The sequence below is a fragment of the Dermacentor silvarum genome, unplaced genomic scaffold (assembly GCF_013339745.2).
Source record: "Dermacentor silvarum isolate Dsil-2018 unplaced genomic scaffold, BIME_Dsil_1.4 Seq1012, whole genome shotgun sequence".
In the NCBI taxonomy this organism is placed as follows: Eukaryota; Metazoa; Arthropoda; class Arachnida; order Ixodida; family Ixodidae; genus Dermacentor; species Dermacentor silvarum.
The window spans coordinates 267,202-295,116 of record NW_023605447.1 but is presented as its reverse complement, the minus strand read 5'-3'; the positions used below and the strand labels follow the sequence as shown (position 1 = coordinate 295,116).

Genomic DNA, 27,915 nt, shown 5'->3' with positions numbered 1-27,915 from the left:
GCGGGCCCATGTTCGAGATGCGGGGTGACGACATGGCGCGCGTCGTGTCGGACCTGATCCGGGAGAGGCTTATCGAGCCGTACGTGGACGCCGACCTGAGGTCTTTCGATCTGTCAATCGACCATCGCAACCAGACCAATGACACGGTCACCCTGGATGCCGCCCAGGCGCTCAAGGTACACAACGTGCGCGGCGTCAAGTGCGCCACCCTCAGGGTCGAGAAGGACGTTCTCGAGAAGTACCACTTCAAGCGCACGTGGATGTCACCCAACGGCGCCATTGGCAACGCCCTCGGTGGTGACGTGTTCCGGAAGCCCATCGCCTGCCGCAAGATGCCTCCGCTCGTGAAGCAGTGGCGCAGGCCCATCATCATCGCGCGCCACGCGTTCGGCGACCAGTACAAGGGCCAGGACTACGTGGCCCCCGGATCAGGCACGCTCCAGAACAAGTACTCGCCTACCATGGGAGCTCCCTACAACAATCACGTAAGTGCCGGCAAATTGAATACGCGGCAGGTATACAGGCACTTAAAGGGCAGCTCATGCGTCGGGTTTGGAATTGCAAACAGTTTCTCACTTATAAAACCTAGAGGGTAATCTGGCGCCACCGTCTATGCGAGTTTCTTAAAGGGCGTTGTACCGTCATCGGAATGGCGGGATATGTGTCTGCGTGGCTTGGGCTGGCTAAATAAAGTTAAAGCATAATAAAGCTAAAACAGCTTTTAACGTGCTGTTTCACCAGGAAATAAATCATTGTGACATAGGGAACGGTGCTAGCCAGGCGCGTCTTCAAAGTTTCCTTGCTCTCCAACCACGATGTCAATCCAAAGTCACAATATAGTGGCATTCCCAAGCATACCACAGCTCAGGTGCGCAAGATTTCCCTCTAGGCAATATAGTGATTGCTTCACAATGAACAATGATTGCTTAACAATGAACGAAGCAATCGGGTAATATACCCATTGCTTCGTTCATTGTTAAGAAAGAACTGGCTGACACTATATTGTATTATGATTATGTTGTCACGACACAGAAACAATGCATATCGACACAGTTTCGAAACTTTGAGTTAAAATTCAAGAAGCCGGTACAGAAGGCCTTTGCATTACGTGTCAATATTGTGTACTGCCTATGCATGCAAGGTGACATACATATTCGTGTTTAGTGTAAACCACGTACCGTACCTCTCGAGAAAGTACGTACATTGTTACTGCGCACTGAAACACTGACGTCAGCAGGCAGCACCCGCTTTATTTTGGGCGAACCAGCGCCCAGGAAAAGAAGTAACACTCAAGCACAACGGTAGCGCGAGCAGAGTCGGCGATCGTCGGAAATCTGATCTGCGGGTCAAGCGCGTCGGCTTTTATGCGTGACTGGTCGAACATGTTCAAGGGTAATCGCTGGCGCCCGCGTGGCTTCGAGAAAGTTCTACACAATTTGCGTCACGCATATTGTCGCGACGGCAAAAATACCCCCCACACTACCCAAGAAGACGATACGACGACGACGAATACTAACGCCGACGACGTTGCCCGTGCCGATCTTCGCATTCTCATAGATGGACATCACGTCACAGCACTTGTTGATACTGGCGCAGACTTCTCAATCGTGCGGCAGGAGCTGGCCGACCGCATTCGGAAAGTGAAGACGCCGTGTGCCGGGCCACACATAAAAAGTGCCGGTGCCCAGTTAATGGAACCAACGGGAACATGCGCCGCTCGGATCCACATCGGTGATTCCAAATTATGGTCATGTCGAACTCCTGAACCCTAAGACTCCAGCGCGCCATACGGCCAGATGGATCTTTCAAGGTAGTCGATATAATCAGACTACGAAAAAGCTTTTGGAACAACAGCCAATGGATAGAAATATCGATAACATTCTAGAAACTTCCTATACATGCAGGCGCGTCGTGCATGGAGGGATGACGTTTAACATTTGTTAGCCAAAGAAAGGCAGTGGCCGAAGAGGCAAAGAAGTGAACAGACGACGCGCAATACAATGGCCCAATCTCGTAGCGACCGTCGCTTTTCTTCTCACGCTTTCACCACACCTTCTTACTCGCGCGCTCTTCGCTATCGCCGCCTTTCATTCCGCGCTCCGCGTTGCTCTTTGGTCCTTCGCTATGGCGCTCGTTTACTCGGCTACGCCGACGCTCGTCGCAGGAACGGGCTTATAGAAGCTGCCCTCTAAATGTAAAAGAAAAACCTAAGCAGCCTCGAATTCCGTTTGCGCACTGTCTCACACAATCAGTGACGACGCTGTGCACTGAACGGGACACCAATGGAGTCTTTCGTGCCTTACCCTAGCTTTAGTCAAGATCAACGACAAAACCAGCAAGCTATATATATAATATATATATATGTATATGTATATAAATAAACAAACTCTTCGACCACTTTATAGAGATCTATTTTCCCATTTTCCCCAGCAGCAACAGCCCGTATATCATCGCATCGTTTATGCCACGTCGTCAGAATAGCTGATCGCCCACCCTACACACTTGCGCAAGCTTCGCCCGACACAATTATCTAGTTGCTGATGTGTCAGGACGAGTAATATTAACGAATAATAGTTGTCGCATATTGTTTACAACTTGGGTACACACCTCTCTGGCTAAGCTAATTTGTAAATCCTGCCTTTGTTGCATTTGTTGCTCTACGAACCTGTTCTTGCAATCATCCCGGGGTGCATTCTATACTACCAGGAGACGATTGCGTCTCCTGGTAGTAGCTAGGTTTAACTTGGCTATGTCGCAGTTGAACTTGGTGTTATCAAGTTTGAACATGGTAGCAGCTATGTTCGGCCTTGGCTATGCCTGAGTTGAGCTTGGTTATGCCAGGTATCTCAATGGTTATGACGCAATCGACGGTGAGCTTCGCTGTGTCTCGAGCTTTGCGCGGCCTAGTGCAAGCTTTGCCGTTTTTTTCACCACCTTTAGCATGTGCAATACTGATTCGACACGCGTTCAAGTACCTTACAGCAACAATATGTCATGCCCCCCAGTACCATGTATACGTAATTAAGCACACGCCTTTCCTTTCCATGTATTCCCTGACGAAGGCCGGACCCCGGCCTGGGGCAGGTAGCATAATTCTTATCGTTGAGCTGGGTTATTCGAAGTGGCGGATGTTAGTAACACGAGAACTGGAAACACATATTCAACAAATTTTAACAATTCACTAATTAACTTCTTAGTTAATTACTTTACGACAGATATTGCAATTGGCGAATTGTAGCTAATTGCTACAATTTGCAACGAGAAACACAAACCCGTAGTGTGTAGCTAAACTGCATTTACCGATCGACAAGCTGTGCAGGCCAGTCGGAGCAAACGACGCATCGCAGCAGGAAAGCTGATGCGCGGCGCGTGACGAAAGGCGCGGCTGGAGCGCCGGTAATTCCATTGACAGCCGCTGCGGCCACGCCAGCCAGTGGACGCGCATAGGGATCTTAGGGTTGGTAATATCGATGAACGATTAATCAATTAAAAGTATCCCGCAAAACGATTAATCTTCATCGATGTCGACCTTTCATTTAATCGACTTAATCGATTAGGACTGTTCGATTAATCGTATTCGAGAGTGCGACAGGAGTGGCACGAAAATTTTGAAATCGTACTGGAATGGCGGCCCACGAGCAGTGTCTGTGCGGCTGGGGTAGACCGACTGTCGACTGTCTTTCCGAGTCCAGAATGATGCCAATCTGAGCGCTTCCCCTCTCTCCGCCTCCCCTCCCCCACCGCACACGCACGGTGGGGGAGGCTTTCAAGCGGAGGCTTGAAATGCCCTCACAATTCAAAGCAACCCAGTCGTTGATCGTAATGCCACTCCTAGTCCACTAAAAATGTTACGCAGCATGCACGCCTGCTTAGACCATGCATTTCACATAGCGATGGAGTCCTATATTCTCGCATGCTGGTTGTGTGCCATTCAAAGTAGGTGTCGGTTTTACCCAAAACATGCCAGCCAATTGACATTCCTTCGCTCTGTAGAAAAGATTATGTTCTTTTTTTAAAATCCTAAACCACTGACTTTCTTTTCCCCTGTGTACATTGCAATTTCTTGCATATTTCAGCTAAACTTCACCTTTCACTTTTGCCACTTTTATTAATTCTTCTTTAACTGCACTGTACTGGGACTCACTAGTGCAATATAGCTTAATAAAGCGAAGCTTCATATGTGTGTAGTCGGATACAACTTAAGTCGACATACCCGCCGGGGTGGCTCAGTCAGCTAAGGCGTTGCGCTGCTGAGCACGAGATCGCGGGATCGAATCCCGGCCGCGGCGGCCGCATTTCGATGGAGGCGAAATGCAAAAACGCCCGTGTGCTTGCGTTGTAGTGCACGTTAAAGAACCCCAGGTGGTCAAAATTAATCCGGAGCCCTCCACTACGGCGTGCCTCATAATCAGAGCTGGTTTTGGCACGTAAAACCCCAGAAAGAAGAAGAAAGAAGAACTTAAGTCGACAGTGAAGCCCCGCCCACGCCGTCATAACCGCCAGCCACTGTTCCTCCGCGAGGCTGCAGATAGTTCGTACTTCGAAGTTTCCCTGTTACCTAAATGAGGCGGTAATACAAAAAATAACATTATAAACGCTTAATTTTATACGGTTTCACTCAACTATTATTGTAGAAAATACAAGTACAAGTACAGTCGTATCAAGTATGGTGCCAGTTTGAAAACGTCGGATGACGATTTTGTTTGCTTCTGTGATTGGCTGGCGGAGTAGCACAACCCCGCGTGGTCCGTCTGCCTTTTTTGCCAACTGCAGTTTTTAGAGTTCTATCCTAGTTTAGGCGAAATCGTATATGGCTAGGCGAAATCGCCTGTGTACACAAAACTATCGTCATCAGCATTGGCTCGAGCGTCGTCGTCTTCTTCCGCAGCTGGCTCGTTGGCGCCCCTTGGGTTGCGCTCGTGCTCGGCATGCACTCGTGCCACTGCTCCCGCGTTCGTCGTCGTCGTCTGCTTCCATAGCTGGCTGCGTCGCCGCTGATCGTTCCAGCGTAGAATTTCACTTCTCTTCTGTCGTCGTTATGGGGAGGCAGAGTTTATACGGCGCTATGAGCAATTGCTTAAGAGGGTATGAGCCATTCATTGTCTTACGTGACGGACAAATTTAATTTATGAAGCAAGTTGATTTCAAAGAATCGCAAGCGGCAGTGGCGGGCGAATGCTGCTAACCAAGCCGCCGAGCTAACTCGAGACATCGAACGCAAGCGACAACGGCGAACTACAGGCATACCGTCAGTGACGTTCTCTCCGTCGCAGCCGAACGTCTGTGTAACCTCATAATTGAGAAATACTTTAATGAACCCTAGGGATGAACCTAGTGATAAATACTGGGGCCGCACGTATCAGCTTCGCTGGTTAACCATATTCACGGAGTGAAAGGCCCGACGATTTTTTTCATTCTGGACTAAGTACCGTTTTATAACATATATTGTTTATCTTGTCAAAAGCCACTAGTTACAACTATAGTTAGTCTTTAACAAGGTAAAGATTACCTTTATCAAACGTGTATACACTTGTGTTTCAAACTTGGTTCCACCTCTCAAATATTAAATAGGGCCATACAAAAGTAGATAACTGCGTTTCAGCCTTCTTGAAAGTGCCCGGAGAAAATTTTGATGAATCAATGAATCGATGAAAAACCCTGCATCGAAAGCGATTAATCGATTAAAGGTTAAAACGATGAACAATTAATCGTTATACGAATAAAATAATTATTCGACCATCCCTAAGGGATCTGTGAAACTGAAGTAGAGTGACATAAAAATACTCCCGATATTCTAGGTCACTCTAGCTGAAGTATGTCTTTACTTGCTGGCAACGTTTCTTGGCTATGCAGCAAAAGCTACGGGGCAATGCTTCTGCACATGACTGTGTTCATACGCAATGTAATCGTGGCGAGGGTATCACAGGTTTCGGCTTCTCCGACCTCGCCCAACTTCTTTGCTTTAGTGAAGGCGGAGACACTTAACTCAGCGTGAATGAATAAATGTTTAAACATATCCGATATGTACCGAGTTTCAACGAGCGAGCACTGCAACCTACGTCGAAACCCCGAAGCGGCCATGTGACCTTGGCGTCGGTTGGAAGTTTGACGCGCAACCGGCGCTGGCGTCTTTAGAACCGGCGCCGCAGTGAGCTCGCTCACTCGACTGCATGTACCACATGCCGACGTTGCGATTCCAGTGGCTTCACTTTGTATCCGCCTAGACCCTGCAAACACTTGCTTTGTGAGCTTCGACGGCTTTTTGCTGGTGATGTTCGTCACACCTACTCATGGAGTTTATTGGCAGGACTGCAAGCAACGAACACTCAGTCGACGAGGTGGGCGCCATATTACATTTTAGGAATGCGTAAAACATGCGACGGTCTCGCATGTGCGTAAAATTGAAAGGGCGAGCTAAAAACACAATAAAATTATAGTAGCTGACCTGTGCATGTTACCTATTATTTCGAATTTGGTGCTGTAAAAAAACAAAATAATATTGTTTCTTTTTGCCTACGTAAGAAGCCGTGAAGAAACCTGCTGGATATACTTCCAGCAGCCGTGAAATAAGCGAGCTGGGCTTCCGTATCCTTCGCTTCATAGCCAAGAAAAGTTGTGCGCAAGTATATAGCATGGAGTTTCATACAATAGTTACTGAATTAAACATTATGGTATATTGTCGGATGTCTAAACGCGTCGTTTTAGACTTCACGTAAAATAGAGCAGGACTATTCTTGAAACAAATGCACGGCTTTGAAATTTTTCGATTAATTTTCTTCCAGAAGACTCCTTTGCAACACAATTACTACCACCGTCAACATGCAGAAAGCAGCAGCAACGGAATAACGCGCGGGCAGCGCCAGCGATGGCGGCGCCACTTCTCTTTGCAGACTAAATTTCAATCAATCGCCCGCGAGCACGGTGTAAGAACATTTAGGTGTTGACACTGCGCGCGCGCGAGCGTCCAGAATATGTTGGGCAGCTCGCGGCGCACCGAGTAGCTCTGTTGCAAGCCGATAGATGGCGCCGCGTCACAGTCCCGCTTAGCGCGCCGGCAGCTTGACATTGCTCTGCTTCCGCTAAATTTCGTTCATAGTGGAGTGAGTGAAACTCAAATCCCGAAGGAAATTCGTTATTTCAGATGAAATTATAAGTATACCAGGCTTAATGCATCGCCAACATGAAGGTTCCTTGTGCAAGGCGTGAATGACATGAACACGGATCCATCGGGCAGCACTCAAAACCCACTCAAGTTACGCTCGCGCGCACAATTTGTTTCGTCCGGTCCAGCCGTTCATCCAAGCATAAAAAAAATAAAAGCGTTAGCCCACGTGCTTCCCCTCGATCTGAAGAAAATAGTGACTGCACCGAAAAATGTATTTCATGCTTATCGCTGCTTCCAGTCACACTCAGAAAACCGTTCAAGCATCGTTGCGCGAATTCAGTGTGGCCGCGATATAAATTAAGAAATGAAACGGCGCAAGCTTGCGATATGCAATGTACTAGAGGAATGTGGTTGTTCATGGCTAGAACTTATGATGAGAATGCACATCAGCTATGTAAAAACTCTCAAATGGGAATTTATTAGGTGGGACGAAGGCAGCCGTCTTATCTTGGATTACAGAAAGAAGGCTGAGCAAATGCCTTTTTTTATTTCAATTCCACTAAACATAGACCGCGTATATTGTTCATTTGGCTTACGGCCATTGAGGACTGAGTGGCTCTTGCGAGATTTAAAAAAAAGAGGTGACTTTCTTTTTTCTTAAATTGCATATGGAGACATGCCAATGTAAGCGTGTCTGACAATGCACGCTACAGCCTGTCCACAAATACACTTACGCCCACCACACAATAATACAATAGACATTTTACTTTTTTTATTTTATTGCAAAGATACTACGAAAAAAATCATGCATAAAGCAGCTCGATAATTTTAATAGGGAATAACCATCCCAGAAGATTACGCTCTCATACACTCCCACAATTAAAAAATGTTGAATAAAAACATGCAAGCGTGTAACATACACCTCTCGCGCATTGTAAAAAAAAATCAGTAGGCAGTATGGAACAAATTTCAAAATTAGGCACACATCTGCACAGAAAACAGCAGTATTATACAGGGTGCACAAAGATTTAAAAATATGCAAATGTCACGTAGCTGGACAGAACCATAGTAATGTTGTTGCCGTCCATTGGAGATACTGAGATTTTTTTTACATTCCGCCTAATTGCATACGTATTTAATTTAATAACGAACTTCTGAAATAATATAATTAGATGAAAGGGTCAATGAGAAATTGTAGAGCACATGAAAAACTCCCGATGCAGCTTTCTATTGCTCACTACGCGCTACGTAGAAGTGTTTTTGTGAGCGTGAGAAGCCCACGAATACACGCAAAGTTCCTCGAGCGGCCAGTCGTGCGGCAATTTTGCGTGCATTCGCGTGTTTCTTACACGCTCGGAAAACACTTATATGTATCACGTATTGAGCAACAAAAAGCTGTATCGAGAGTTTTCCGTGTTGCTGTACAATTCTGTCGTTCACACTTTTTATCCAGTTATAGAATTAGAAAAGTTGATGAATCAATTATAAAAATAATTATGTAATTAGGCGGAATGCAAAAAAAAATCATCTGAGTACCTCCAAGCGACGGGAGACATTACCTTGGTTCTGTATAGATACGTGACATTTAAATCTTGGTGAATTTTTAAATCTTGGTGCATGATAGTTAAGCTGCCCAGTATATATATTGTACATGCAGCAAAATTTGCACAAACTACTGTGGCACACAGGAGGTTCTTTCTTCCGCGGCGGCTTTCGAGCTTTATTTGACCTGTGAGGTTCTTTGGACGGTTCGGAAATAAGGCGGGAACCCTTTTATCGAGCTCCGCGTATATGCCGTCGATATCGTATCCCTTGAAAATTGGTTGGCACAGACATGGTCGGTAGGCATTAGTATTCGGTCTGCTCTCATGTTTGCACGGCGCCACTGCTCTAGACGATCGCTGTCGGACGGCGCTTTGAATAAAGGCACACGCTCCGCACAAGTCCTGTGTCCAGAATTTCAGTTCGGAACGAAGCACTTTCTAGCCATTTCAAACGCCCCTCAGAAGGCCGCTGTCACCTTTGTTGAGGGCGCCCTGGCGACAATAACCAAGCACAAGCTCATGAAACGCAGCACGAACAAAAATCGTGCCTTCAAAACAGCGCGGTCGCACATACAAGCAGGAAGACGAAGCAGCGGCAGTAGCGGCAGCACGCGCCTTTCCGCCGAGGCTGGGACCGCATTCCGCAGCGCCCTCTACGGCGGCACCGACCGAGCTGTAACCGAGCCGGACATAATCTGGACGCGAGCGGGCGGCGCCTTTGCGCGCGTTGTGGGGAGAGTGTGAGCACCTCTCCGGCTTATTTTTACACCGTTCCCTCGAGTCAAGAACTCCGGCACAGGGACACAGCAGCATCGCAGTGTTTCGGCAGAGTGAGAGAGTGATTAAGCGACCGCAAACTAAGCTTACTTTTCCCTAGTTTCTACGCTGTAGTTTTGCTTTTGGTTTGCTCTTTATGTCGATGAAGTGGAAGCGTCAAGAGTGAAAGACACACAGCAGAGGCCCACCCAATGTTTGTCAGATTTTTCACCTACACGCCCTCGTGCTCTCACTTTCACTACGTCTGTTTTACGGATTAAGGAGCAACAATCTTAATGCTGCACATACATGCAGCGCGTACGCCAGACTTTCCTTATGGCATGAACCGGCATAAAATTGTGGGAGCGTACACCGCGTCCTGTGACACGCAGTCTTCGGGCGGTCAGTAGTCGCGGGCTTTGCTAGAAAGAGAAAATTTTGTTCTTAAATTAAATAGTCCCAACTTTTACCCCCTCCGTTATTACGAAGTGTCATTACAGCTATTACCAGGCGAAGTTAAACGTTGAATCTCTCGAAGGAACGATCGCTGGCTATGGACGCGACAAGTCCAACCTGGAGTGATTGCATGCCTAACACGTCAGGGATTGTGTCTATACTAATACTGCTGGTCGGGCGCTTAAGTGCAACTGGGTCAATCTCACAGCTTATTGTGCCGAGATACTGACTGGTGCCCTTTCTCTTGACACCTGTAGGCTTTTTACCTGCCCGTGCGCGGGACTTTGCGGGAGGAGTTGGCATGCAGCTCCCCAAGGGGGAGTGCCTCGAGCTGCACGCCATGCCAAGATTCTACCAGGTGAGGCCTTTGGATCGAAACTTCCTTCAGGGACGGTAGTGTCCAGCAGCACCTAACGGTCTGGAGCAAGCCAGCATACTGGGACAATGTCACTGGCTTCTGTGACGCGCTTAGTTTTAAGTCTTCAGAACAGTGCAATGAAAAGACGAAAACAGTCTACGAGGCTATGATGTCAGACATTTGAGAGTAATACCTTTCGGGCAGCACATGCGAAAGCAACAAAATTTGCATAGTGAACAGATCGTGCTTCAATTACTGAATGCTGTACATGACCATGAGATATGCCTACACAAAAGGGAACAATTTGACTGTTTTCGAATAGTCAGCTTGTCCGGTCACTACATTCCCAAATGACATTGCCTGACATTTGGTTTTTAAAAAACGCGATAGCCTTAAAGGGGCACTAAAGAGAAACGGGAAGTTGCGCTTAAATGGTAGATTATCCTTTCACGATCACAGCCATACCATTCTTACTGTAAACAGATGTTTAATAGGCGAGAAAATAGCGAAAAACTGAAGGATAGGTGCTGACGCCCCTTCGAATTTCCCGCACTACACGTTCTGACGTCGGAGATTACAAATGCAGACCGGTCGCGATTGGTCGAGAGCGATTTAGCGCTGTTAATAAAACGCAAAATGAAATACATCTTAAACGTACATAAACAGCATTTGCCAACTTTTTTAACCGTTTCAAGCGAGGAAGTACAAGTTTAGCACAAAATTAAATAAATAAGAAAAATGGCATGGCGATACATGCGGCCGTGTTTCGTAGTTTCGTTTTTGGTCAATGCATCGTCGCGCGCCTGTTCCGCTCTACGGTGTTTGGTTGCGTGTTGCGTGGCTCGAAAAACGTTGACTTGCGGGAAACAGCCAGAAAATGCTTCGTGTGTGTAGTGTTGAGGGGCTGTATATATGGCCCAAGGCGCTTGCTCAGGGCAGCGGCAGTGTTGACTCGATTGTGTCCTTTCATGTGGTGTCGCGCGGTCAGCCCTGGCTCCCCGGCTTTCGCAATGGCTCAGTGCTCTGCCGAAGATAAAACGGCAAAAGAGCCAGAGAAACCGATGGTGTGCTCTCTGCATTTCTCGCCCTCGGATTATGTGTATAATCCTGGCCTCGGAAAGTATCTTGGCGTGCCCCAGAGGCCAGTCCTTTCTCGAGCAGCTGTTCCCTCAATGCGGCTTTCATCAAAACCCCTACCGGTGCCCCTGCAGCAGCAAACTGGCGGCTCGGTGAGTGCTGAATGTCATTAAATAAAGCCACGAAATAACCATACCGAGTACGTGCGCAACTTTCTACGCTTGATCTGTCGGGAGCATCGTCGCCTGGCGGACCGGACGCTTCGCCTAGAGTGTACTAGACAATGGACCATATTCTAGTACACTCTAGCTTCGCCTTCCGTCGACGAAAACGAAGCTCTCCGCCGGCGCGGCCGGCGGCTCACCGCCATCGCACGCGGAAACACCTACCGCTCGAGCACGGAGGATCATTTCGCGCTCCGTTTCACTGAATATCGCTGAAATGCAGTCCTGCTTCCCTGGCGAGCTTTTCGTTGCAAGGTTCAGCTGCAGCAACGGTATCCATCGCGGCGAACGCAAACGCAGCGACTATGCATGCAGCCATGATGCATCCAGTGCCTCGGCCGTTTACCCTTACAAAAATTTTTGTTGAGAATGCATTGAAATATCATTGGTCAATGTTGAGTATCTTATTGAGCATTCATTGGGAGTTTGTTGGGATATCATTGAGCAAAGTGTTGAGGGCTCTTGAATATTGGCCACTGAAATTTTATTGAAACACAATTGGGCAAGTCAATGTTGAATAGTTGTTGAGTTAGTATTGAAAGCACATTGTGCTTAGACATATCATTGTGTAATTTCTGTTGAATTTCTGTTGGGTTTCCATTGATGCAGTCTTGAAATGCTGTTGTGATTGTTCTGTTGACCATTTGTTGAGTGATTATTGACACAGCATTGAAAAGTACATTGTGCGCCTGTTGAGATGGCATTGATATTTCGAAAATTGCCACTGAAATATCATTGATATTTTGTTGGGCTTGTGGCATTTTAGTGCACTTAATTTTGAAATTGCTTTGCTATTTGCACTTGCATGCCCCGGTGCCTCTTCACATAACTTTCCCTAATCCGAACGGAAGCAAAGGAGCGACTGACATATTTCATGTACCCTAATATGTAATATAGCGTGCACATGACACATTATTACAGTATATAAGGCACAACTGTATGAAACCTGAAGACACATACTAGTGCCTACAGTGCTATTAAGTGTAAGGGAGCAGAACTATAGCACACATGCTGAAAAAATGTAGCAAAAGCGTACACATGCCTAGTTAAACTCGCAACAATTTTTTCTGGAAGATATACAACACCACCTGCACTTACAGCATAAAAAAGCTTCCTGTGCCTGTACAGCACAGCACAAAGCAGGGTCATGAGAACTGAAAAGTAGAACTTAGTGGGTTTAAAACTACGATGATGATGGATGAAATTGATAAATTTTACAAAGTTATCACTCTTATTGGCTACCTAAGGGACTCCTTGAACTTGACCTACAAAGATGTACAGCAATGTTAAAAACAAACGGAAGATGGAAACCTATAGCCTTCTTGCAGAATAAACAATGCAAATAGCTTATGTGTCACAATTTTACGAGCACTTTGGCAATTTGGTGTATGTACAGACTTGACAAACAGCAGCTCAAACAGAGATGCGAACGCTGAATTAAGAAGAATACACACGAATGCTCACTCAACTTGAAGTTTATTACAGCAGAAAGAATTATATTTCACAATTACAGCAGAAAAAAATATATTTTGTAAAAACAACAGTCAAGTGACTCAAAGGCAGACCTTAAGCATACCCTTGTAACTAACTTTGAACACATGAACTCTTGGCTTGCATGCATAAATACAAAAATGAAGACCACTGGATACCTTACAGTAAAATGCTTCACACACCCAGTAAACACTCACAGAAGGGTTTACGGCTGCCTGTGAGTAGGCAAAATAACAAGTAAACTGGAAACAAATGACTTCATGTTGACTTCATACAAAACACCTGAATCGTGTTTTTCAGAGGTAAACTTCTAAAACATTTGTGCTGTAAAAGCAGCTTACCTCCCTGGCATAAGTCAAGAACTGCACAGTATTTCAAGACAGTAGAGGCTTGGGCTAGTCGGTGCATACTCGAGAGGGAAACAGCGCAAAAAAACACAAGACAAGAAGGGACAAGAAGCGCTGGTGTGTGTCTCCCTTCTTGTCGGTTTTTTCGCGCTGTTTCCCTCTCGAGTGTGAACAGTATTTAATTTCTTGTGTTACTTTGGGTACGGAAGAGTTTACTGGTGGCATTTTCTAATTTAGTGAGCTCATCAGTGAATTTTTTCTGGACTTGAACAAAGCTAATGAAATCATTTCTTTGGGCCTTTTCACCCTACACAGCAACTAACTGGTACCTCGGTCAATAAAAAGCTAATGCAAGGCTAATACTTTCAATGATATAATAAAGTGACATAAAATACACAGACAACTGGAGTGACACACAGCTAACGCAATTCCCAACAGTGAAATAAATGGTCACCTGCATCATCAAAGAGCCAGAACGACTCATTATAAAGCATGAGAAAAGGTTTCAATAACTGTACAGCCAGATTGGAGAGCTAGTAAAAAACGCAAATAAATGCACATACAAAACACCATTTACCACACTTGCGCACATAAATATATATTCCACCAGCATTTCGCTGCATAAAATATATAAAAGTTGCGACAAAGCAGTAACTGAAAGACGGAAGGAGCTGCACTACCCATGTTGAAAAAAATATCAAAAGTGACATACATGCATATTTAATCTGACAGAAAACGTCTTTCCAGCTATATATTACAAAAACTGTACAACAACGTTAAGAACAAACGAGATGAGAAGCTATACCATTCTTGCAGAAATGAATAGTGCAAATACCTTCATGTATCTCAATTTTACGGATACTTTGGTAATTTGGTGTGTACATACTTTACAAACAGCTCAAACAAAGATGAGAACGGTGAAATAAGGTAGGAACACACAATAATGCTGACTCAACTAGAAGTTTGTTCGTGACGACAAAGATATTAAGCACACTGGCCAACTTGACAAAGAAATAGCCATGCATGCGTGGCAGACAGCCCGGTGCAACAAAAAAAAGGAACAAAGACGTGTTTTGTAGTATAAATATGCAGGTAAAAAAAACAGTGAAAGATGTCCTATAAGTGATACCACCAAACAAGGAGAGCTCTTTTAAAAATCCCAACTCTTTCCCATTAAGAGCAACAGATAGCTTATGCATTTGTCTTCTTTGCAATCAATAAATAAGGCTTCCATAATTTCTCTTGTGTTCTGGTCTTTGTGATGAAACAATTGTTCGTTCTACCCCTTACAGCAGAAAACACAATTTTGTTTAATCACAAAGGCCACGCATACATGGTTTCTTATCTTTGTCAAGTTCCAATGTGTTTACAACCTGTCTTCAAGAATAAACTTCTAGTTGAGTCGGCGCTTGTATGTGTTCCTACTTATTTCATTATCCTCGTCTGTGCTGCTGTTTCAAGTACGCATGTACCACTTGGTTAGGCTGATAAACATTCTCACAAGAAAAAGGAACTACCTCCACTCACAAGGTAGCCAATTCTTTACAACTAAAAGGCAGAACACATCGAAAGTAAGCCTTCACAGCGTCCATGAAAGTAAGTCTTCACAGCGTCACAGCGTACACCACAGGGCAGAATAAAAAATAGTTAAAAATCCCACTTGACGCAGAGTGGCAACAGAGATGCGAGCTTCCTGGTGAATCAGCCGCAGATCAATGGATGTCTCTTGCGAGAAACGACGCCAAGCTGTTCTTGACGAACGACACGTAGCACCTGGGCATTTGGTGCATGTGTAACCTGTAGAGAAGGGAATGTAGACAGAATTAGATAATGCAAATTAAAAATCTGTCAACAAATATACATAACCACGCACTAAATATTAGTACACTACACTGGCAATTAAAAATTTGCGTCTCTTTCAAGAGGGCCGTCGCGAAAATGATGAAATGGATTGTTACAGTAAATGTTACCAAAGATACGCACAGCGATGTTTGTTTCACACCGGTGAAATATATTCCCGGCTCTCTCACAACACGAAAGACCATGCTATAGTACACAGCCGATACCAAGCAGCAGTCCGAATCTTCGGGAGCAGCAGGGCAGACCTAAAAATTCGCCGAGAGCGATGCGCGCGCGAGCGTGCTAGTGAGAACCGGCACCGCTTCTTTGAAGCTTAGTATCCGCTGCTGCGTGGCTAAGAACATTCCGCGCGATTTGTGTGCCGCGCGTTGCGTACGCGTCCTGTGCGCATTGCACGCTTGCGTCTGTGCAGTGAGCTATCTTCATGAACGTGCCATTCCTCGCCGCGCTAACGGTGCTCGAGTGCGGCGCTTAGCTTGAGGCGCCGATGAGCCGTCTGGCGTTCCTTTCGTTTCTGCAAGCAACGCACATTCGAGTCGGCCCAGCTCAAAGAGGTATCAGAGAACGGCGGCGCGCTTGAGTTATCGCCTATTAAAAGCGTGCAGTACGCCTTAAACGGCAACACGTCACGTTTGATAAATATGCTTACTGCGGTTGGGGTGGCGATGTGTGATAAGGCAAGCCCGTCGGCGGCTTTGCCGACGTCGCCACCACGCCTCTGTTCATTTACGATGTGTATCCGTGTAATCATCGCGCCGATGCAGGACTTATCGGTAGGCTGTTCTCCGCACATACCGAAAAGGCGAAATATATTTTGCAGCACACCGCGACATTAGCCACAACGCAAATAGAGGCGCAGTTAACGACTACGCGAGAAAATGTGCACACTAGCCTTAAGGTATACGATGAGCCACTACAGATTAAGAATATTTTTTTAATATCGCAGTGTCGCTCCAAAGGCGAAGCATCGATTGCGATAGCAAATTAGTAGATAATATTACGAACATTTCAATCGAAGCAGCGGCGGCAGCAAGCGCTAGCTTCGCGCGCTTTCGCTCCAGGGCATGCGGTTTGCCTGCAGAAAGTGAACGGTGTGCTTAACATCTCACGATCGTCCAAGTGAAAAAAAAAAAAACGCGGCTATGTGCTCAAGAAAACGAAATCACACCTGTGTGCAGAAGGTTAGGCTGCGGCTTTGTTCGCCTTCCTTCCATCATGAATTCTGCCGCGCAATGATCTAAACTGCCAGGCTCGAACATCGCCCGAAGACCAGTGGCTGCGTCAGCGAACGCCTTCAACGGATAAACATCCCACTTATCATCATAGAGCAATTTCACTAAAACTTGCGTCATGATGTCCAAAAACAAAAGAAAAATGCTTTCAACAAAGCGCGCGCGGCACGAACCACCGCACAAGTTCAGACGAGTGACAGAGTCGAAAACCGGTCGCAGCCTCAGTATCGTATTAAGTTAATAAAATCGTTCCTACTAAAAATAACCACTAAAATCCATAAATAATGATTGATAATTTTGTTCATAGAAAACATAATAAATTTTGAAGGAGAACTCAATTTGTAGCGTAAAAAAAATAATACGATTAACAAAATTGCGACTACGAAACTAACGGCACACTGCATACCGTTGCAAAGACTGCTCACAATAAAGTCACGCACGCACGCACACACTTAAACACTCATGCTCAAACACTGGTTTGGCGTTCATTGCGTCACCTATGAGTAAAAGTTATTACTAATATCTTTATTTTTGTGAACAATAATTTGTTTAAGTAGTTTGCAGAACGTTTGCAGATGACGCGGTAAAAAGTAGGGCATAACGTGGGCGCGTAACTGTTGTTTGATTTCTTTCATTTCTCTTTGGCCTTCGTTTGTTTCACTGAACATAGGAGAGCTGCAGGCTTGGGAGGCTTCCATGGCAAGAATTTTATCGCATGCTTCTGCAAGGCGAGTGTCGGGAGCAGCCGCTGAGACAGCGATTAACTGCGTAATGTTGCGGCTTTTGCTGAATCCGAAACTCTTTCAACGCGCTGTGGTCTCAAAGCGCGTTGTTGTTGATATCTAGTACCACGGCCGTTGGATAAAAAAAATGTATTATGCTTTCGAGACACAGGGTGTGGCACAGGAAATTCTAAGACCTCTGAAGTGTATGTTTACAGCCTGTGCGCGCTTGCGTCCTACGGCTCGCACAGCGCGTCCGATGCTCAAAGGTAGCGTCGTCGCTTGTCGGCGCCTGCCTTATCGTCATCATCCGCGCTGCCGCCGTGTCTACTTTTGGGGAACTCCAAATGCACGCAGTCACCGTGTTTGCAAGTGAATTTCACATTCTTTTGCTCCCTAAAACGTGCGCATTTTGGATCGCACCTGTGGCTATGCCATATGTTGTATGTTAAAACGACGATGGCATTTGTACGCCGGCGAGCAAGTCACTCGTGGGCGATCATGAAGATGGTTCAACGTCGCAGTTTCTACGTAGCGTAAACGGCTACGAAAGCGGGCTGGCCCCGGACATAGTACAGTCTAAAATGGCGCCTCAAAGCGCGAGCTGTCGCAAGAAGACGAGGAAGTTACATGGGGCGCGCGCGCCGAGCATTCAAAGCGCTGACTGGTTTCGGAACGAGAGACGTACGCGTGCGCTCGTGGCCTAAAGTTTAGAGCACCGGGCTGCTGCGCTCGAAGGTCAACGTTCGGTGCCAAAGTCGGTCACACACTGTTTTCTTTTTACGAAAGCGAGCCCAAACTAGAACCTACGTACCTACCGCAAAGCGACAAGAATTAGGCAAAGAATGCTTCTTAATAAAGTTTTGAATTGTCGCCTTCATATGCAAGTCCTAATTACTATATGCTAAACTCAACTGCTACACAACAGAAAAACAACTACGAAAATCAACACAAATTACTCAATAAATTATTTATTGAGAAGCTCTCAATGGTAATATCATTGTGCAACTGTTGAGCGAACTCAAAGACTTTAGAGACTTTGTTGAGAGTCCGTTGATTCAACAATACCCCAACAATACGTCAATAGAAAATCAACAGTCATTTTTGTACGGGTACGCAAGCGGTGACGTATCATGGCGCATTCTGATTCGCCGAGAGCAATGAAATCTGTGACGACACTGCTTCAGCGCCAAATCTGGGGTGAGAGAAATTGAGGAAGATATACTTGGTCATTGTTTACGAATTTCTCCGCTTATAACTCATATTTTTGCACCCAACAAAAACTGCATGCATTCCTGAAGGTCCCTCTTTTATTCCAGCTGAACCTCCTGTTTCTCTTTAGTGTCCCTTTAAGGGCCTCGTGTCGCAGAAAGTCCGCTGTCAGCGTCCGGCGCCGGCGTCACGTGAGCGGAAATTCCTGTATATATTTAGGTCTATGTATATGCCACGCCATGCTATAATGACATGCGCTATCATCACCATCAGCCTATATTTATGACCACTGCCGGACGAAGGCCTCTCCCTGCGATCTCCAATTCGCCTTTTGCATTGCGCTGTGGCGCCACCTCAGCGGGCTCCGCGAGAAGCAATATGTACGGCGTCGGGGCCCCGCGGGACGCAGAGGCACGCTGGAAGAAGAGAGCTGAAATGGGTTTGTGCATTTGTCAGTCGTTGTAATTTTTGTTTTGTGTGAGTGGCCGCTTGTTGGGCAGGATGCCTAGGCCGGCAATGACTCTGGTGCAACTTAGAACCGCAGGTCGTCGAAATATGATGACGGGATTTCGTGCAGCTGCGCCGACAAAACCAGTCACCGTGCGATGTGCCTCCGAACGAATACATCGCACCGTAACGCGATTGACACAGCGCCTACGCTTGCATTCCTGTTATTCATATTTATTCGTTCCGAATATGAGTCCAAACATGCTTCGAAAGTTGAAATGCACGAACGTGAGCATTCGCCAGCCGCCCACATAAAGTTTAAGCTGGGGTCGATTCCAGTCAGCGGAGGTATATAGCAGCCGAGTTCATGCATTTGCCACTGTTTGACCTGCACTGAACGTACGCTAATAAGATGATAAAAACTACTTTGATAGCTGACTCTTCACCACAGTGGCCACAGCTCTTTGAAGGGGCGACACTGCGCCCAGAGTATTTATGCAACGCAAGAACGGCGCATTTGTTTACATCGGCACGCGTACGGCCACCGTTCGCTGTTCGCTTCAAGTAAAAAAGAAACCGTGCACCACTCACACGAAATAACGAGGAAACGTTCAAAGCATATATGAACACTTCTCATGCACATATCAGAAGCGATCGCACTGAGACGAGAAGGCATGAACATCCCGGACACATTGAAAACGGCGACAACGACCACCTAGCCGCACTGGCACGCGAAAATTCCGATGCCAGCCGTACTCGCGTGGCAACGAGCGGTGTTGTTGCTTACGATGCAGTATCGAAAGGGCCATCACTTGTTGCCTGTTTAGCATAAGAGGCAAACTGTGTTTTCGGTAACTACTAAATCTGGCAGCATAAAGATACTCGCCGTAGTTGCCCTTAGTTCATGGAAGCGCCGGCGACTGCGACCGACAGCCTTCGTTTCGTTCAAGAACGGTGCCTGTACCGAGGTATTAGCACTGCGCCGTGTTGCGTCTTCCCACTCTGTGTGTGCATCGTACTATGCTAAGAGTGGTTCACTTCAAGGCGTAAGGTCAGTACTGAACTATATTAGCAGTTTCTTTCGTCGCACTTGCTTATCCTATATTTCAGGTCCGCCGGTAGCGGACGAACCCGTAGGCTGTGTCAGGCCTAATGAAGCTGCCTGAAGGAGATCGACACCGCCTCAAAAATGATGTGGAGGACTGGAAAGGGCTGTAGATCATGCATATTAGCGTCGGAAACACGTTTCGGCTCAATTTGAGCGTCAATAAATGAAAATACATGCACGATCGCATTTGCGGCGATATTCACGTTGTCGGTGCGATGTTCTCGCTCGGCGGCTGCTCGCACGGCGATCAGAACACTGGTTTTGTCGGCGTCGTTGGTACGAAAGCTTATCACACTACGATCACTCGCTGTCGTCGGTCGCTTCTTCGTCATATACTTGTATGACAATTTAGGTCTCCCACTGGCACAGTATCACAACTACAGCCGGCCGAGCGTTGGCGCCGGCGTGAGGTCGACTTCTGACGGACATCGGTGTCGTCTCGGTATATATTGTGATGTACCGGACGTTAACCGAATATCGCTGTGAACAGATGAAGTTTCTAGCGAAACACAGCGCAATACCGCGTCGTCAACCGGCACAGCGCCGACAATAAAGAGTTCGCGTGCTCGACGGCTATGCTGCATACGCGTGCGTCGTCAGCTGCACGAATCACCGACGCCGTACAAAACGTATTCGGCACTCGCCGCTAGGGTACAGCGCATGCGCACTCGGGACATGCAAAAACCGGATTGCCCATGTCTTGCACTAGCTGATTCCAACTTGCGCCTGCAAATTCCCTAACTTCATCGCCCCACCTAGTTTTCTGCCGTCCTCGACTGCGCTTCCCTTCTCTTGGTATCCATTCTGTAACTCTATTGGTCCGCCGGTTATACATCCTACGCATTACATGGCTAGACCAGCTCCATTTCTTCCGCTTAATGTCAACTAGAATATCGGCTATTCAATCCGTTTTTTCTCTGATCCACACCGCTCTCTTCCGTCTCCTAACGTTAGGCCTAACATTTTTAGTTCCATCGCTTTTTGTGCGGCCTTTAACGTTTTCTCGAGATCCTTCGTTGACCTCCAAGTTTCTGCCCCACATCTTACCACCCACAGAATGCAACGATTGTACACTTTTCTTTTCAACAAAAATGGTGAACTCCCAGTGAAGATTATTGGATGCATACCTTATGCACTCCAACCAAACTTTATTCTGTAAATTTCCTTCTCATTTTTACTCTCCCCTATGAATAATTGACCTAGATAAACGTACTCCTTTACAGACTCTAGAGGCGGACTGGCGATCCTAAATTCTTGTTCCCTTGCCAGGCTATTGAACATCATGTCTGTCCTCTGCATTTTAATCTTAAACCGCACTCTTATACTTTCTCGGGTAAGTTCCTCAGTCATTTGCTGTAATTCATCCCCATTGTTGCTGAATATGACAATGTCATCTGCAAACAGAAGGTCGCGTAGATATTCGCCGTTGATCCTCATTCCTAAGCCTTCCCAGTCTAAGTGCTTGAGTACTTCTAAGCATGCAGTGAATAGCATTGGAGAGATTACCCGCCGTGGATGCTCAGTGGCTATGGTGTTGGACTACTGAGCACGAGGTAACGGGATTGAATCCCGGCCACGGAGGCCGCATTTCGATGGGGGCGAAATGCGAAAACACCCTTGTACTTAGATTTAGGTTCACGTTAAAGAACCTCAGGTGATCCAAATTTCCGGCATCCCCCGCTACGGCATGCCACATAATCAGATCGTGGTTTTGGCGCGTAAAACCCCATAATTATTTAGCATTGGAGAGATTGTGCCTCCTTGCAAGACCCCGTTCTTTGTAGGTATCTTTCTATTTTCTTGTGGACATGCACTATATGCACATATAGCGCATATATGCGGCTATATGCGCATATGCATACATATCACATGGGCTTCTATCACTAAAATTGGTCATGCCTTGTCTTACATCCTTGACAAAGTCATTCCACCGAAGTGTGAGAATGACGGCCCTTAAACATATGACATGAAACAAAACACCGAAAGCGCATGCCTTTTACGTTAAATCTCCTCAGACTGAAACATTAAAGGTGCGAAATTATTAAAGAAACCAGAAGACGATGTAATTTTTCTGGCGCGGCTATGCACAACCTCCGGCATCGGCCCACGCATGAGGCCGCGTTTCTACCAGAAAGCTCGCCTCTGTGCATAGCGTTCCCCGCCAGCGTTTCCCGGTAAGCACTAGGGTTACATAAACTGTAGTTGCCGGGAAGCGTGAGAAGCAGTCAGGGATCTTTGAATGCTGTCGCGTTCGACTCAGAAAGGCGAAGCTTAAGCGTCCTCCAATATTTACGGTAGGTAGTATGGATGCATGCGCATGGTGCGCATGCATCCATACAAATTACTTCTGAGCTGGACTGAAGAGGTAGAGCGATTTAAAGGCAACCAATATATCAATATTCTGCTAGAAATTTCGTTCAGAGCTCTATCGGGCATTTAATAGGAATGAAAATGAGGACATTTGGACGTCACTTCAGCATCAGTCTACACTGTAGTTTCATCATTTCCGCACACCTTTCTACAGAGGAAGTTCTGGAAGTTGGCCGGATTTAGTCATGGCTAATTTTTGAATGCCTTCTCCTAAACAGCCTCAACTTATCTTACGCAGACACTATCACATCTGTGTGTCACCACCTGTTATTTGGTTTCATATTATATCTGGCTTACTTAAGTCCCCCCTCACAGTAAGACAGCTTTTCTTGATATTTTTATTTGTAATTGAAAAATATCGATTGACTAGAACTACCCTCTTCATAAAGACGCTGAAGAGAAATATATGGTACATACCACAATCGCAATGGTTCTGTGGAAGAGTCGTTTAGCTACTTGGGCGTGAGGTCGCACATTCTATTCCTCGCAGCCGCCACTGTGATGAGGATCGAATGTGAATGCTGTTCAGTTACAGAGGTTCCATTGCATATTAAGAATCGCAGTTGGTAAGAAATAATTTGTAGTCTTTGGCTACGGCATCTCTCATAGTCCCTTTGTTAAATGTTAAACCACATCATTCAGTAAATCCCGTGTTGTCCTTCTGCAAATCTAAGTATGCCAATGTTGTTGTTACTGGTAGTTTGGTAAGCCGGAAGAGAAAAAAGAACAATACACATGTATTGGCGTTGCTTCAAGCTTCCTACACCAGTTCTCTTCGCCGCAGTACATTTCGGCAGCGTATGTTTAGTGCGAGTTAATTGATCGTCAGGAAAAGAACAACTTTACGGCATTGAAAAGTAGGCAGGCTCAACTTCATCGCTACTTTAGACATTTCTGCAGCATGAGAGGCTAAACACATTAAATTCATTTAGGTAGAGCATTGGTATTACCACTGTGGTTGGCGCTCACTGTTAAAGAATGCAGTTTGACATTTTCTCTACTAGAATTCAGCCTTTGAGTGAATGCATGTGTAGATTTAGAACGATCTTCTAGCATAAAATGCATGTATTTATCGTTAGTGTATGTAAGGTAGCTCGGTAATCCAATCAGTAATATGGATTTTGCACGTGCTATGTAAATACCTGTCTGAGATTGTTTGAGTGATGTAATAGTTCCTGAGATAAAGCAATATGTGTCATTTAAGACGCGACTGCTTATGCATACAATCTGGGCAGGTGAGGGTTTGGGTGAAAATTGACATGGAACTCGTTCGTGAAAGTTGTTCATGGAAATGATACGATGCGGGTTAGTTGATAAGTATTATGATTGAATGCTTACTGAACGAAAAATGAGCATGGTGAACACAATTCTTTGTGCTCATCGATAACCACACTTTTTTGGGCTCATTGCCTTGTGAGATCGTGTAAATAAACGCACCGTTCATTCAAATAGTGTTTACACAGTCGTCATGGCCAAGTTCAAACTGCAATTTGTGATAGTGACGACTGCACACCAACACACTACTGCCCTTTGGGTGTCTTTAGATGAACATTGCCTTTTCAACTGTAGTATGCTTTTAAAAACGCACACAGTCCTGTCTATTGCGGCAGGCCCTTGAAGATGCTGCTGCCAGCCAAGCTTCAAGGACAGCTGCCTCCCAGCAAAGTCCTGGCCGTAGGGGACCTGTTGCAGGCCAGCCACGGAGTGTGTATGTTCTTACAGCGTGGCCACTGCCAGCCAGCTCACCTTGCGGCTTTAGAGACTCCAGAAACGAGTGGCTCCACCAGGCGAGTGGCACACGCAGTTGCACTTTGAGCTCCTGCTGCAAATGCTAATCATTTGCTTAGGTTCAGGGCCTTTGTCACGGAACTGGAGGTGGTGTTTAGTGGCAGTGCCAAGATAACACATGGATATAGCAGTGACTTAGGAGAGCAAAAATTAAGCAAACTCCAGTTGACATCTACGTAATGTGAAGCATGCTTGCTTTGCTAAAGAACAGAAGCTATGAATCGTAATTGCTCTGCAGCGAACCGTTACTGTTCTTGCGATGTGTGTATCTGTCTGTCTGTCTATATATACCATATGTGACGCAAGCAGGAGTTTGCAGGCGTGTACAAACATGGTCGTCCGAACACTGCTTTTATTCTTCCTCTCCCCTCACTTCTAGACGCCGTCTGTCCATCCACCGTTGCATATTGCTGCCCCCCCCCCCCTCCAAGAGTGTACGCTCAATGAATAACTTGAGAGGGAGCAAGGAGATTATGACAAATGAAAATGCGGGAAATGGAATTAGCACAAGGCTCCGCCTGTAAACTCATTACACCTTCAGAAACAAGTGCGGCAGTCCCGTGTCTTCCCGTATAGCTCAGGTGGCCAAGGCTGGCTGTTGCGCTCAGGAGTACATATGCATGCGCCAATGAAGGAAAGCTTGGACACCTTGCAGCCATATTAGCGAACAGTCGTTTTCGTGTTCTTTTTAAATTTGGAGTACCCTCGGGGAAATATGGCAATAAGGGGGGCAGTGTTTACAAAGTAGTAAAGCAACTCAAACGAACTAGTGCAGTGAGGTTTGATAGTACAATGATTCCCTTGATTGTACAAAGTTAGCCAATGTTTCGCGAAAGTTTATCAGCGATGGCTACGATGCTTGAGGGAAGGTGGTTCCATTCTCGAGATGTGCGGGGGATGAGAGACTGAAAGTATTCGTGTGACATGAATCGATTCTTACCTTACTGTGATGATCGATGCATTTTCAAATGTATTAAGGCCACAGTGTGAACTCCTCGTGTAGTGTGATGTGATGGAAAATTTTATGAAATAGCGAAAGACTCGAGACATTTCGGTAATTAGATAGTGGAAGAAATGCTAGGTTAGTTCTCATTGAGGTTATACTCGCTGTACGGTTGTAACTAGAAAGAACGAAATGGGTAGAGTTATTTTGTACTAGTTCAAGTGAAGTAGTGAGATTAACATTACTCGGGGATCCCATATTGCAGATGCATATTGAAGTTTTGAGCGTATTAGTCTTGTAATGCTGTATAGCATTAAAGCAGGCGGTGCTTTGGAAAAACTGCGCCATAAGTACGCGATCATTCGATTAGTATTGTTTATGGCGTACTGTATATGAATGGTACAATTTAATGAATGAGAAAAAAGGGAACCGAGGGGCCCGATTTTTATTAATCATATCATAGGAAGCCAACAAACAATGACACAAAGAACAACATAGGGTAAATTACTTGTTCTTACTAATTGAAATAAAGAAATGATAAATTAATGCAAGTAAAAACGGATGAAAAAACAACTGTCCGCAGATGGGGAACCAACCCACGTCTTCGCATTACGCGTGTGATGCTCTCACCATTGAGTTACCACGGAGCCGTTTTCCCATCCACTTTCTGGGGTATTTATGTTTTACAACTAGAACTAACACTGGGAGTGTTAGCCAGCGCCACCACTCACAAACCTAAGGGCGGATGTGGAACATCCTTTCTGCCGCAGGCGTCACGAGCACGTGACGCCTGAGCAGGTAATGTAATGCATAGAGTGGATAACCTGGCGTCCACTAGTTACATAATGGGTGCCAAGGGCAGTGAAGTGCACTGGAGGACACTCAAGAATTCTGTCGTTCGATGAAATTGAGAAATTTGCCGCTATAACTTCTAATCGGCTTCTGCTGGACAGGGGCAATGGGAGGTCGCCGGTAGAGGCCTTCGTCCTGCTTCTTCTTCTTCTTTCTGGGGTTTTACGTGCCAAAACCAGTTCTGATTATGAGGCACGCCGTAGTGGAGGGCTCCGGAATAATTTCGACCACCTGGGGTTCTTTAACGTGCACTACAACGCAAGCACACGGGCGTTTTTGCATTTCGCCTCCATCGAAATGCGGCCGCCGGGGCCGGGATTCGATCCCGCGACCTCGGGCTCAGCAGCGCAACGCCTTAGCTGACTGAGCCACCCCGGCGGGTGCCTTCGTCCTGCTGTGAGCATAAAAAATTACACAACCTTCGTAGTAATTATAAGTTTGTGCATGGAGGTTGTGCAATATTGCACACTGATACAGTAGTTGTAAAGTGCCAACCATGTAATGAATGCAAGCATACTTCTTTATACCTTTTATCATCTTTACTAAGAGCTTTGTGTTCAATATGTAGTATTACAAGAGATACTGTTAAAATTGCAAATACTGCCACAGGAACACCAGCAGGCATCAACACATCTGGACACAATTTTGGCAAAGGGCTTGTTTGCGTCACCATGTAAAAAATACTTCCTTTACTACAGTCAACTAGACGAACTCGCCTACTGGATACATATAAATATCAATACATTAATTTTAATTGATGGATAATTCGAACTGCTTTGGTGGTCCCGGCAAGCCCTATCTATTTGAATAAAGAAAACCTGCCACGAATTCGAACTCCAAAAACGACACAACAGTTATTTCGAACAAATTCTCACTCCCATGCGCCGCTTTTTGGGCAAACCCAAGCCATAGGCGAAGGTTGGATGCCTCACTAGCTACCTGAATGTCACGTGTCGGAAAAAATGACGAGGAAATAAGCACTGAAAGCCAAGACTCAACTGGACCTAGCAGAGCCATCGCGTGCTTCCTTTTTTTTCACCAGGCTTAAAATTAGCAGGAAGGAGCCGCTTGATCACGTAATCTACAACATTGCGCAGGTGGGAGTACGGCATACTCAAAGCACCATCCTTCTCGGCTCACCCTCGCACTTTTCCCTCACCCACACAGCAAACGACACTCGAGGTGCAATCTTCGTGCACGTGGACTTCATGAGCATGAGCCTACGCTTCGGCCAGCACATGCCATCATGCCAGCAGAGCTGCCGATGCCGGCCGCGTTTCCGTTTCCCCGCGTTCACGCCGAACGCGCGCGGTGTCCGTGACTTTAGCAGGCGCCTATGACGGCGGCTCGGCAGGTTTAGACCAGGCATGCCCCGGCAAGTGTGGAGACGCAGCTTGGCCATGACGTCCTCGGGGAGATAAGGCTCGGAGCCGCCGCTACGCCGACAGAACTCGTTGATTCGGTGGCGAGTACATGTAGCCTTGGCATGGGGCGATCGAACAATATCCGGACATCTGAAGAAGCCGCCGCTCATGTAGAAGCGCGTCGCGCGGCCAAGCGATAATCTGCGCTTCGCGGGGCGCCGATTCTGAATACCGTGCCTAGCAGCACTTAGCATTTTCTAGTAAAACTTAGCCAAGCCGAGTAAAACCTGGAATTAGCTAGGTCGATCACCAGCTCCGCTGGTTACTCCAGCCTTGTACCACTAGTGCAAGCTGGCCACATTTTTTTTTCAATGCAAGCCCAGTAACTGTTTTGGGTTTGTTTACTCTACCACACCATTGATCAGGTGCATATTTAAAGGTCTCTCATTTGTTTGTAATTTGTTTACCTCAAATAAAATTCTAGTCCCCATGGAGGTCGAACTAACGTGATTCTTCTGTATATTGAGCACAATAAATGTTACCGGATCATCATCATCAGCCTATATTTATGTCCACTGCAGGACGAAGGCCTCTCTCTGCAATCACCAATTACCCCTGTCTTGCGCTAGCTGATTCCAATTTGGGCCGGCAAATTTCGT

At 46.1% G+C, this 27,915-nt stretch overlaps 1 protein-coding gene across 1 annotated transcript; it reads left to right on the top strand.

The window, feature by feature from the left end:
- The first annotated feature begins 8 nt into the window (after positions 1–8).
- On the top strand, positions 9–24,124 carry LOC119434344 (isocitrate dehydrogenase [NADP] cytoplasmic-like). The gene is made up of 3 exons (XM_037701510.1): positions 9–485; positions 10,119–10,219; positions 23,920–24,124. The coding sequence occupies exons 1-3, from the start codon at positions 9–11 to the stop codon at positions 24,122–24,124; spliced, it is 783 nt and encodes a 260-aa protein (XP_037557438.1).
- The last annotated feature ends 3,791 nt before the right edge of the window (positions 24,125–27,915 follow it).